This window comes from Hippichthys cyanospilos, chromosome 7 (genome assembly GCF_059441005.1).
Source record: "Hippichthys cyanospilos isolate Australia breed blue-spotted pipefish chromosome 7, RoL_Hcya_1.0, whole genome shotgun sequence".
Classification (NCBI taxonomy): Eukaryota; Metazoa; Chordata; class Actinopteri; order Syngnathiformes; family Syngnathidae; genus Hippichthys; species Hippichthys cyanospilos.
The window spans coordinates 2,467,501-2,480,000 of NC_142375.1; the positions used below are offsets into that span (position 1 = coordinate 2,467,501).

The 12,500-nt window shown below is 40.8% G+C and overlaps 1 protein-coding gene across 4 annotated transcripts in view; it reads left to right on the plus strand.

The window, feature by feature from the left end:
- hyls1 (HYLS1 centriolar and ciliogenesis associated) overlaps positions 1-12,500 on the plus strand; it is a 25,491-nt gene that overhangs the window by 8,945 nt on the left and 4,046 nt on the right. For 3 of the 4 annotated variants that reach the window (XM_088420559.1, XM_088420561.1, XM_088420560.1), the window contains exons 4-8: positions 79-146; positions 2,102-2,244; positions 2,327-2,382; positions 10,060-10,193; positions 10,267-10,312. In XM_088420559.1, the coding sequence (XP_088276685.1) occupies positions 79-146; positions 2,102-2,244; positions 2,327-2,382; positions 10,060-10,193; positions 10,267-10,312 (447 nt within the window). Of the gene's footprint in view, positions 1-78; positions 147-2,101; positions 2,245-2,326; positions 2,383-6,554; positions 8,653-10,059; positions 10,194-10,266; positions 10,313-12,500 lie in introns of those variants that run through there. The other variant, XM_088420558.1, reaches the window with a different exon arrangement.

A 12,500-nucleotide genomic window follows, 5' to 3' on the forward strand; every position in this document is an offset into this window, starting at 1 on the left:
GCAGTGTGTGTATGTGTGTGTGTGTGTGTGCACCTATGTATTGCATTTGTGACTGTGTGTGTTTGCTGTGTGTTATAGTGAGCTCAAGTGAAGTAGGCACACTTTCTGGAAGCTTCTTTCTGCACGGCGGACAACGCGACACACAGGTGAGCCACCAATCGGCCGCTGGTAAAAGACTGGACAGTTTGAGGGTCGCATGGAGGAAAATCTAATCTTTTTTTCTTTAATACTGTCCAAAAACACACAAAAAACTACAATCACAACATCACTGTTAATCATAAAACATTAACATTACTTTTAATCGTAAAACATTTCAAGATATTCATTGATTGAAAAAATTCTGCTAATTTTTATAATTTACATTACAAAGTCATCTTGCAGGCCGAATTAAAATAGTTTGCGGGCCCAAACCGGCCCATTGACCATATGTTTGACATCCTGGTGTAAACATTGCCAACGTGGGAGAATGGGGGCCATGTGCAAATAAATAGAGGGCGAAGGTCAGCTTTAGGGCTGTCTAACTAATCAATCATTTTTAGAATCGATTATGTAATCGACTATTCAAACCTCCATTTGCATCAAAGTGTATTGCAAAACATTTTTCTCCCACCATTTGTTAACCAATTAATTTAAAAAGAACAAGGACTATACAACAATGAAACAAAGCCCTTACATTCTTACATTCTCAAATCACAAGATTTGGACAATTTACGTTAAACGATAGCATTCAACGATTATGTCATTATTATTAAAATAGTTGCCGATTTTGTTGATTACTTTTGAAGTCATTGATAAATATTTACTGCTATACTCAACAAGTGAGACAGATTTAAAAAAAATTCAGAAATCAGAAAAAAAAAGTTTTGTTTGGGGGCGCTTTCAAATGACTCTCTGTTGGTCTTATGTTCTAACGTATGAGAATAGAACAGTTGCTTTTCTATTGAAATAAAAGCACATATTTTCTAGATAATCCACGTTTTTTTCTCCTATGATGTGAGTTATCAAAACACTCCATCCATCAGTGCCCGATCCGGCCTTTTTGTCAAATTTTAGCCCTCGAGTCAAAAGGTATTCCCACTCCTGATCTAAGGAGGTATTTTTTTTCCATATTCTTCAGATAGTATTTTTCAGTTTTAATTGTCTATTAATAAAGATTGACTGACTTATCTGATTGTTTTGTTTTCATTCCCTGTAGCCCAGCTCCATCTTGTGGATGCATAACGCAAGCCCAGTCACAACTGTAGCTTCAATTCTATGTGCCTTATAATGCGCTGCATCTTATTCAGTGCATAAACCGTGATTTTTTATTGTTGGGGTACACAAAATAAAATGACTACATTGAACAATTTCCACCTTTGCATTTTAGTTCTAGATGTAGCTTTTTTATCACTTGGTGTTTATTGATTTTTATTGAGTTTATTAAGTGTTTTTGAGTCTTTCCATTACAAATAGTTCTTCTACAGTGCTCACGCACCGCTCCTCGGTCGGCAATTCAATTTTCTACCACAATCTTGTAATCACTTTTTTTACTTGCTGTCAAAAGCACCTTAACAAGGTAGTCATCCTCCCTCTGCAATATGTCCAGTGTTAAATTCCCTAAATAAAGTACCTTTCATGTTTCCGGGATCTTATAACTCGATATGCTATTTAAAGTACCCCATATTCTGTCTCAATACTCTTGCACCCCTAGGCAGGACCAAAAAATATGTGTGTGGTCAACGTCTATGCATCCACATGATCTCTAGCATGATTGTCGGCTCCCCACCAATCCTTTCCTTGTTTTGGGGCTGATAAAATATCGGACCAAATTTTTCCAATCCCCGTGGTTGCTTTAGGTCCTCCCTCATAGTAAATTTGCCTCATAAACCTTGCATTCTTTTCCAGCCCAAAGTTATTAATGCTTTGAGAATTGATTACTTCCTGATGTTTAAAGGTGATGTACATTGGGCAGGGGTTGGCAACCCGTGCAATTTTATTAAGTAAATGCAGAAACTAATCAAGAAGTATTTATAGTATTTATTATTCAGTATTTATATTATATTTATAGTCATATTACTTTGCATAAATCATCTTTATTTTTGACTTGTGTTGACTCTGGCAGGTTTTGAGTTGGCTTTCCAATAAAGACGCAGGCGTGCGAGCGGAGCAGCGGGAGACGGCAGGGAGTTCCCTGCACGGCGGCGTGCCTCACATCTTGGTGGCGGACACCCACAGCAGCCACCTCATCAAGAGGAAAGTCCTCAGGTGCGTCACACAAGCCCACTGTTGCTGATGCTCATCCAGATTTACACATGGCTCAAGTCTCCTTTCGCTTGCGATCTGGCAGGAAGCGCCAAGGACAATCGCTGGTCTGCGATGAATCCATTTACGGCCGAGATTCCGGTAATTTTCTTACATTTTCTCTCCTCGCTGCTCATTTCCAACATTTGAATCACCAAGGAAACGTTTGCAATTTGCAACCCATTTAACCCTTGGGTGTCTGGATTTTTCAATAACCTGGCCTTATTAACACCCAACTTAGGTTGATGTTGAAAGGGTGTAATGTAATATTTTTTATTTTTACTTTCAACCCCAGCCCTTTAGCTATGCTGTATATTTATATATTTATGAAATTGAAATAGGAATCTTTTATATGTCATATAAAGTATTATGACTTTTGAAGACTTTTGCATTATGGGAGTCTAGGCTAAGCTAATCACTGAAGTCATTGAAAGACTTGAAAATGTCATATGTTGGCCGCTAGCGCTCACGGTGGTTTTGGGGTCTCAACGCAAAAATTTCTATTTCACCCCGTTCACGAGTTGCCATTGAAAGGACTCATGCAAAAATCGGAGGGAATGCGTGATAAAACATAGGGTGTTCAATATGTACAAAAATGACAATACTGCAAATTTTTAATAGCAGTAAATGAGCCTGACATGGGCTAAAGTTGACCTCTATGGGGTGTACCTCTCAACCTCCCATTTAGGCCTTGTCTACACGTAGCCGGAGTTCTTGCAAAGTAGCCGTAAATGGCTCCGTTTTGCCCTGTTTGGTATATGTGACCGAGGTCGCCCCCATCAAAACTGAATCTTTCAAAAACTCTGGCCAATGTAGAGAGTTGCTTGATCCTCCAGTTTTGCGGTTGCGTGTAACCAGCTTAAACCAGAGATTTGCGTCATCATCGCGCTACTCTTTTTTTTTTTTTTTTTTTTTTTTTAGCTGCAAAGATGCAGCTACGGCTGACGTCAGAGGCGGATGTTCTTTCTGATTGGACACGTCAGGAGGTTCTTTCTGATTTTACAGAATTTGGCAACACTATTGCCACCTAGCGACTTGGCTTGTTTGTAAGTGAATGAAACCACTCTGTGTTGGATTCCTATAGACGCAATTTCCTTAAATAAACAAAGAACAACGAGAGAGACACTATGCATTGTGGTTTAAATAAGCCGGTTACCTGTAGATAAGGCCTTATGCTGCGTGCACACTTAACACGAACGAGGCGAAAAAGCAGAGAGTTTTGTTTTGTAGTCAATGGAGTTTGCGCGAATGGGCGCGATGGCGCGTCGAGCGACCTGATAGACGCAAATGGAGTGACGCGAATGGCCGCGCGTGGTCACGAAAAGCGAAATTTCGCCTTTCGCGTGAAGTTGAATTTTTGAACTTTTTTCGCGTTTCGCGTCGTGACAGCCAATCAACTTCGGGAACATTCAACGTCTCAAGCATGGGGCAGGAATGAATCATGGTGGCTCCTTTGCGGTCACCGGGAGCTACCCAACACAGCCAGCTGAGCTTTCAATACAAAACGGAGCCAAGCAAGAGCACTCACCTAGCTTGTAGAATGGTGGAAGGGAGAACTTGGGACAACTGGTATGTGCAGCGTTTGCTTCACTTAATAGCTGTTGAACCGTAATTACTGTGCTAAACTAACGATAGCGCAGCATTGTCAGCACAATATTTAGCACAGTCTCGGCCACTTGATTGCGACATTGAAACTTTTATTTTTTGGCAGGCGAGTATTGCCGCAAAGCGAGGGACACGCAGTGTAAAAAAAACAAGAAGAAAGGTGCTGTCGGTGAAAATATTGGCTCTGTCACATCTCGGAAAAGTGAAAGCTCTCAGCAAAGCTCTTCTTTCCAGGTCTACCGTAAAGTGCACAGCAAGTTTGCTCCACTCCCCTCTCCTCTCGTCGCATGACAAAAAAGTGGACAAAAAGTACAACAGTGACAGGGTGCCCCGCGAATGAGCGTAGCGACGCAAATTTTCACATTCGGTGTGCACGCAGCTTTAGAAGAGACAGCAACGTGGCATATTGAAAGTTGTCATATTTTGACAATCTATGTAATATTTTAGCCTCCTAATGTTTTTGGATGCTTTTCCTTTGATATCACACACCAAAAATGTAAAAAAGCCTTTGTTGGCTCAAAATTTTCCTCAGGGGTTAAATTGGGTAAGTAATCAAGTGGCCACCAAGGGAATAGACATATATTTGATTCATCATTGTGAAAAACACAGTATAGTTGTCATAATGCGTATTATATTCAAATAGTCAAATATTTTTACGTTGTAATTATTAAGTTCCTGCTAAATAAATATTTGATAACCAAACTGTCACGTTAAAAAACAAACAAAAAAATAAATAAACATTTTGCAACTTGCTGCGGACTGAAAATGACCTTGTGTGCTCAAAGCATGGGTAACAACGGCATCAGTCCTGTTTTCTGGGTTTGGTCGCGTTGAAGTTCGCAAACTGAGCCGTGATTGGTTGTCAACGTGGTCATGTGATGTTGGCAAGCCAAGCCCTGACATGTGATGTCATTGTCAGTCCGCAGCAAGTGGAGGAATGTCTTTTTAAAAGCATTACTTGTACATTGAAAATAGTCAGGTTATCAAATTGATTACAGGGAATATGTGACTTTTTTTAATGCAAAGTATTCTTTTTAATGTATGCTTAGGAAAGCTATGAATGATATTAATACTACGAGATTGACTCTCATCCAAAATGCACATTAGCTATTCACCAATGTGTGCACAGTCCAAATTAGTTCATATTGCATATGTAAAATACATGTGGGTGCTATTAATGCTTATGTGGCCAGGTGAAAAATTGGATCACTTACACACGTTATTTTATGTGTTTTTTATTCTCCGACTGGTCATTGAATATACACAGCAGTAAGTTAATAAACAAAAACTGAGATTGGATATATTACAAAAATAGATAACGGTAGTGGCTTGCTGAACAAAGAAAAAAGCAAAACAAATTTCAAGCCACACGTCTCCACTTGTAACTTGCATAAAAAACTAACTGAACAGTTAAATACACTTACTCAATATTTCTCTCCAATGTTCACGGATGCACGCAGAAGGCAACACGGACAATCTTCCCTCTGAACAGCATGAACAATAATATTTTTACTTTTCAAATATACTGCAAACCTACGGCGCATTTAACTGTTTGATATTACTCACGCTGGGCCGCCATACAACACACAACCAGCAGCAAAGCCACAGTCAGCCTCTCCGTACCAGCTTCCACTGTACAAACGTCATTTAAGTAACACACCAACAGTGAGAATTTGCCATCCCATCCCCACATATTTTACACGAATTATTATTATTTATTATTATTTACCTTGAGCTTCCCCGAGGCACGATGGCATTCAAAAGGATAACCTTAGTAACATCAACTAACGTCAACTTTACGCAACGACTCCACGACCGTCAGTCTTTGCAGGTATTTTTCTCTCTCTATTCCCTGGTCTGAGTCTCACGCGTGCTACTCACTCTCGCAGGGTTCAGGGACCGCTGTTTCCAAAAGGACAGCACCACCTCTGTCAGGCAAAGACTTGTCAGGCTAACAGTAGAATGTTAGTTCACCCAGTTACACATATTTTTATATTAAATTGTTTTACTTTAGGTAGGTCAAATTATACTGCCCAGTCTAGGGCAATCTGGGACATATCATATGTGCGTGCGCTCCTCCCGTCTTCTCGACACCAGAAAAGGCCAGTAACACAAGTGACTTAAGTGTGAACAAAAAAGGCGGTTTTATTTTCTTTGGAGGGAGAGAGCTGCCAACCTAACAAACAAAAGCATCCTAAGTAAAGTAACTCTACCTTCCTAGTCAAAATAAAAAGGAAACGAATGGCAATTCACTAATTTACTTTACTCAAAAACAGGAGAAAAAGGTTTAAACTAAAATGGCATCTCTCTTGTACTTACTGCTCTATTTACAACAAATGACCTACAAGGTCATAACAATACAATAAAGGTTCTCATTGAACATTGAAGCAATTTAAGTGGAACTAAAAAAAAAATTGTCCATGAAATGAAAATTTCCATGAAATAATCTATGAAATGAAAATTTGATCATATCTCAGGACTGGCAAAGGCGTCTCCAAACACAGCTCAAGTATGTTGCCCTGACTTAATTACACACGAGTAATCTTACTCACGTCCTGTAGGCGGCTCCTCAATCCTCCACACTGGCACTCTGGTGGCTAATGAGCTTAGCGGCATCTTAAGACGCGTGTGGGCGCATGCGCCTGTTGGTCATTCGTCAAGGAGACACCATGTACTCAATGTGCCGGGACCGCGCCGACAACTCCCTCAGCTCCTCTTTTTGGTCCAGCGAGGAGGAGCGAGGGACCGACTCGTATGACAGTATCGAGGTCCAAACTGGAGAAGATATCTGTGATGAAGACACCATTACTGATGTAGAAGATACTTCCAAGGTCAAATCTAGAGAAGATGCAAGCGTTGAAGACACGGGCACTGATGAAGATGATGGTCCCAAGGCCCAAAGCAGAGAAAACGCCTGCGATGAAGATGCCAGTGGTGAGGACACCGGGACCAGCAAAGACACCGGGAGCGACGACGAATACACCCACAGCACCAGCACCTTGGTGAGCACATCTGGTCACGGCACCTTCAGACCGGAACATGAGCACCAGGGTGCAAAGCGGGACACTTGCTGGGAAGATTCTCAGAGGAGAGATGACAGAAGGGACGGCAACTCGCGGGACAGCTTTTATGACGATGCCTCGCTGGCATCAGAAGATGACCAACACGGCTGTTGCCAAGTCAGCGTTTCTCATGAAGAACTGAAGAGACCTGAGAATTTAGTAAACGCTAACACCAAAAGTGAGGGTCTCCTGAAGAAACTAGGGAAACCAGAGGAGGACCACTGTGATCTCCACCTTGACACTCAGGATGAAGATGATGAGAAAAAACCAGAGAAGGATCAGGACTATTTCTCCGATATCCACCCTGACACCAGAAGTGAAGATATTCCTCCTGAAGACAAGTGGCAACAAGAGAAATCTCACTATGATCTCCAGCCAGACACCAGGAGTGAAGATGATGACAATAGACCAGAAGCGGACCACTGCAATCTCTACGTTGACACTCAGGGTGAAGGTGATGAGAAGAAACCAGGGGTCGAAGATGATAATGACTTCTATGATCTCCACCCTGATAGCAGGAGTGAAGATAATAAGAAGAAACAAGAGGAGGATCGGGACTATTTCTCCGATATCCACTCTGACACCTGGAAAGAACATGAGAAGTTACCAGAGGAGGATCAGGACTATTTCTCCAATATCCACTCTGACACCAGGAGTGGAGATGTTTCTCCTGAAGACAAGAATAAACCAGAGAAGTCTCATTATGATCTCCAGACGGACAACAGGACTGAAGATGATGCCAGTAGACCTGAAGTGGACCACTGCAATCGCCAACTTGAGACTCAGGATAAAGATGATGAGAAGAAACCAAAAGAGGAGGATGACGACGACTTCGATGATCTCCACTCTGATAGCAGGAGTGAAGATAATGACAAGAAACCGAAGGAGGGCCACCAGGCTTTGTGTGATCCCCAACCAGACTCCGGGAGTGAAGCTACTCCTCCTGAAGGCAAAAATCACCCAGAGAAGTCTCGCTATGATCTCCAGTTGGACATCAAAAGTCAAGATCCCAAGAAGGAACCAGAGAAGCTGCTGACTCACAGTCATTGTATTGACATCAAGTGTGGCTGTATTTCCCCTCAAGATGAGAAAACACCTGGGAAGTGTCTTTATGGACCCGGTCTTGGCACCGGAAAAGACAACGCCTTTCAACTTTATGACAAGAAGAAAGTAAAGGGAGTGTCTCATTATCATCCCCAACCTGACACAAGGAATGAAGATGTTCTTTATGAAGACGGAAAGAATCACTGGCTTCAGTACAATCTCCACTTGGACATGATAAAAGACTACATTTGTCCTGAAGACCAGAAGATGAATTTTATAAACCCCAAGATCGAGCCTCACTGCAATCATAAGAGGAATGATGTTCCTCATGAAGTTAAGAAGCCCGAGGGGTCGTACCATGATGTGCACCATGTCACCAGGATAGAACCCAAGAACACACAAGAAAGCAAGGTTCAAGATCGCCATCTTGACGCCAGGAAGGAAGATCATATACCTCCCTTAAAAAAGCTGATGAGACACGTGAAACCAGACAAGAGCAGGCATCTTCACATGGACGCTCTCCACGGTCTTCTCGACGCCAAAGGCCAAGAAGGCGTCGGGACCCAGGACCAAAACTCCAAAAGGCGGGTCACAGACCAAGAATTCAACAAGTTTGTGGAGTCCGATGCTGAAGTTTGTTACCCTGAGCTCAGCTTTCGAGGTATGCTGACAGTGCATCTGCAAAGTATTTCTCAATAGTGCTGGGCAAAAGAAATTCAAATTATCTCAATTAATTCACCGTTTTAAAAATCAACGATTTGAAATAAGTTAACTTGTCGAAACAGAGGTTTTGCCAAAGTGGCACATTACTGGACAAGACAAGACATATTAACAATAGCTAGCAAAGACGTCATTGTGCCATTTAAAAGCACAGTCCACTTTAGAGGTAAGAGCTTAAGCCCGATTCCGACCCAAATTTCGGGTCGCATCAGGCCCATGATGTCAATTGTTACGTTTGGGTCTGGTTGGGCTGCTCCCTCACTAACTTTTTTTTTTTTTAATAAATATATATTAATGTATTATGAATACTAAAATGTTTTATGGGTGTTAAACTAAGGAATACTTGTTGTAAAAAAAAAACAGAGAAGGCGTTGTATGGTAATTGCTGTTAAATTACTAAATAGGAGCCACTGAGCCAGATTATGCCCTGCGCACGGTAACCCTGCGGTCCCGCCTTCTTTTTAATTTTCGTCTCCGCATCCATTACATATTTTTGACCTGGTATTCAGATATGGAGCGGGAAGAAGTCAAGACTAAACTAAAAACAGGGGAATTGAAAAGAGAAACTTGCACCAGTAAGAGTGAGGTGTGGAAAGGCTTCAAATGTATTGTTGATGATGCTACAGAAACCTGTGTCGGCTTCACTGCATGTAACCAATGTAGCGCTTTGCTCCTACATGAGAGCAGAAAGACTGTCACCTCTTTTCCAGGTGCAGTGCTCTGTCTGGCTCTGAATGACGCATCCCCTCCCTTTCCTCCTCCCCCTGAGTTCTCACAAATAAAATATAAAATTTCAGGTGTTTTCGGGCTCAGGCCTGCGAATCAAGTTAATCGGTCGGGCTCGGGCTGGGTCAGGTTTTAATACCCGCCGGCCAGGTCGGGTCAGGCTGGATTTTTAAGCCCCTTCTTACCTCTAGTCCTCTTATTTAGCTAGTTTCCGCAGTGAAATGGTAATTTATCCGTAGTTGAATTTATCTGAATTAAATCAATCAAATTCTTTTTCACGGACAATTAAATGCCTTTTAAATTGTTTTTTCTTGCCTCGACTGAAAATGAGATCACACATGATGTGATCTCAGGCAATGACCAAGAACTGCTCAGTTTTTGAACTGTAAAGGTTTTCATCTTGAATGCTGGCTATGCTAATAGTCGTTTGCAGAAAACGTCATCAAATCCATTTACAAGATGGAGTACACAGTCTTATTGCGCTCATTGCGGAAGAAGGTCTGCCTTCATACAAAATGCAAAAGTCATTTTGTGCCTTGGGTGATCACCCAGCTCGACCCATGTGACCTTGATGGTTGATCCTTGTTCAGTGACCTTTGATCTTTGTACCCTGGTTTTGCAGATTGCTCTAGCGCACTGCTGGATGGTCTGTCAGAACTGCGCTTGCGCGAGGCCCAAAAGCACCAAGACTCTGCCCTCAGCGACCAAATGGAGGCCGGCCCCATCAGCTCCTTGGACTCCTTTCGCACGTGCTCGGTACCGTTCCCTCCAACCCTCCCAAAAAAAATGTTTATGAGGCAACTAAAAAGATTCCACCATTTGCTTCCAGACATCATCAAGAAGCCATGAGGACTTGCGCACCAAACCCAAATCCTGTAAGTTACCACTTTTTTTCCTGATTGAATGTTCAGTGGGGCAAAATGAATTGACAGTCAATTTAATCCACAAGTATTTTATAATCGAGTACCGTATTTTTCGGACTATAAGCCGCGACTTTTTCCTCATGTTTTGAGCCCTGCGGTTTATAGTCCAGTTCGGCTTATCAGTGTGATTTTTTTTTTTTTTTGGCTAGTCACCAGCAAGCAAATGTGTGTATCTGTTCAACGTGTCAATGTATGGAACAACTATCAAATAGAACTGAAAAAATGTGAATTAATGGCCGTGTTCAAAACGGTTAAAACAATATATTATTAAAAAAAAAAATGTCTAAATTTAATGGAGAATTTACAAAATTTTGGGTAAATTTGTTGTGTAAATTTTATAAACAGTACACAGTATATATAATTGTATTTATCTATTTATGATTGTACAGTATATGAAATATGTAGAATGTGTTATGTTCACCAAAATAAACTATCAAACAAAGGCCGGCTTTAGCAGACAATTACAAAAAAATTAAATAACTAAAAAACAAATTATAAACTTCATATACCATCTTTTTGCGTAAAGATCTGATATTATTACCTGCGGCTTATAGTCAGTCCAGTGCTGCTTATCAGTGACAAAAGTTATTTTTTTGCGCATATTTTGCTGCTGCGGTTTATATACCGGTGCGCCTTATAGTCCGGAAAATACGGTAATCATTTAGACTAGGGGTGTCCAAACGTTTTCAATTTAGGGACAGGTAAATGAAAGAACACAAGGGCCTCTTTAAAACTCTTTGACTTTGATTCAGTAAACTCGCTAAAACAAGCAAGCAAGCAATTATACAAATATTTTTGGAATCAATTATTCTTTTAAATATTCCATTGAATAATCTGATCAAATTTTAATATTGTTTAGTGATTTAAGTACTAAACAAATACGGGGAAAAAAACTGGAATTTATACAAGGGTCAATAGCAGGGTTTGGCTACCCAAAATGTTGAAAGAGCCATTTTGGCCAAAAAAATAGAAAATAAATATGTCTGGAGCCGCAAAAAAATTAAATTAAAAGCCTTATATAAGCTTTATAATGAAGGCAACACATGTTGTATGTATCTATAGTAGCTATATTAGCCTATTATTAACTACAAATACATAATGACCCTTCATGATCAAATGTTTATTTTTACTGCAGTGCATCCTGTTGATAATGATGCACCACGTGACTACTCTGTTGTCCGATGCCACCTCAAGTTTAACTTCATTTCAATATTAAGGAATTATATTGCATTGCTTTGATGAAATTAAATAAATGAAATAAAGAAATCAGATTTTTGATGTTTTTATTTTAAGGATTCGAAAAAACAACTAAATGGAACATGCATAACATGCCCCTTATCTGGGCAGCACAGTGCAATAAAACGCAACCTGCAATTACAGTATAAAAATAAAACATCAGCCTTTTGAAAAGGTAAAGTACATAAAATCAAATCAATACAGTTCAGGTTTGATGTCTGTGCAAATGCCAACAAGTCAGTGCAAGGGTAAAACGAAAAAGCATCCTCTTTTGACATGCGACCATTGCAGCTATCCTGAGCAACAAAACACAACAATACCCCTAAGTGTCGTTCCAAATATATACTGACAAAAATCAGATATCACTTTATAAAAACAGGCACTTTGTTACTAAATATGTGCCTATGACAGGATTGTGTTCTTACCAAATTTAATGTGACGTCTGTTTTCGGACATCACTGGTCAGCTTCTCAACATCAGGCATGTAAGATGTAACTTTAATCTTGACACAGGACTGCAAGCTAAGTAATGCAATCGCACATTTTCTCTCGCGTCCAACTGGGTACTCGGCTGCAAATGTATGGCGTTATATTTGTGCCACAATTACGCACGCGCGGAAAAAAGAATTGAGCGGAGAAAATCAAACTGAGCGAGCGAAAACAGATTTTGAGAGCAAGAAAAAAAACTATTGAGCGCGTAATGATAAGAGTTTGAGCACGCGCCGATGGAGTTTGAACACAGAAAAAGAAATTGCTCGCTCAAAATTCCTCTTTGCTCGCTCGGGATAGCCCTCTCTCGCTCAACATCTCGCTCTCGCTCGCGATACTCCTCTCTCCCTCGCTCAACATCGCGTTTGCTCAACATTGAGCTCTCGCTCGCTCGAGTCGTCCTCTGCACTCGCTCA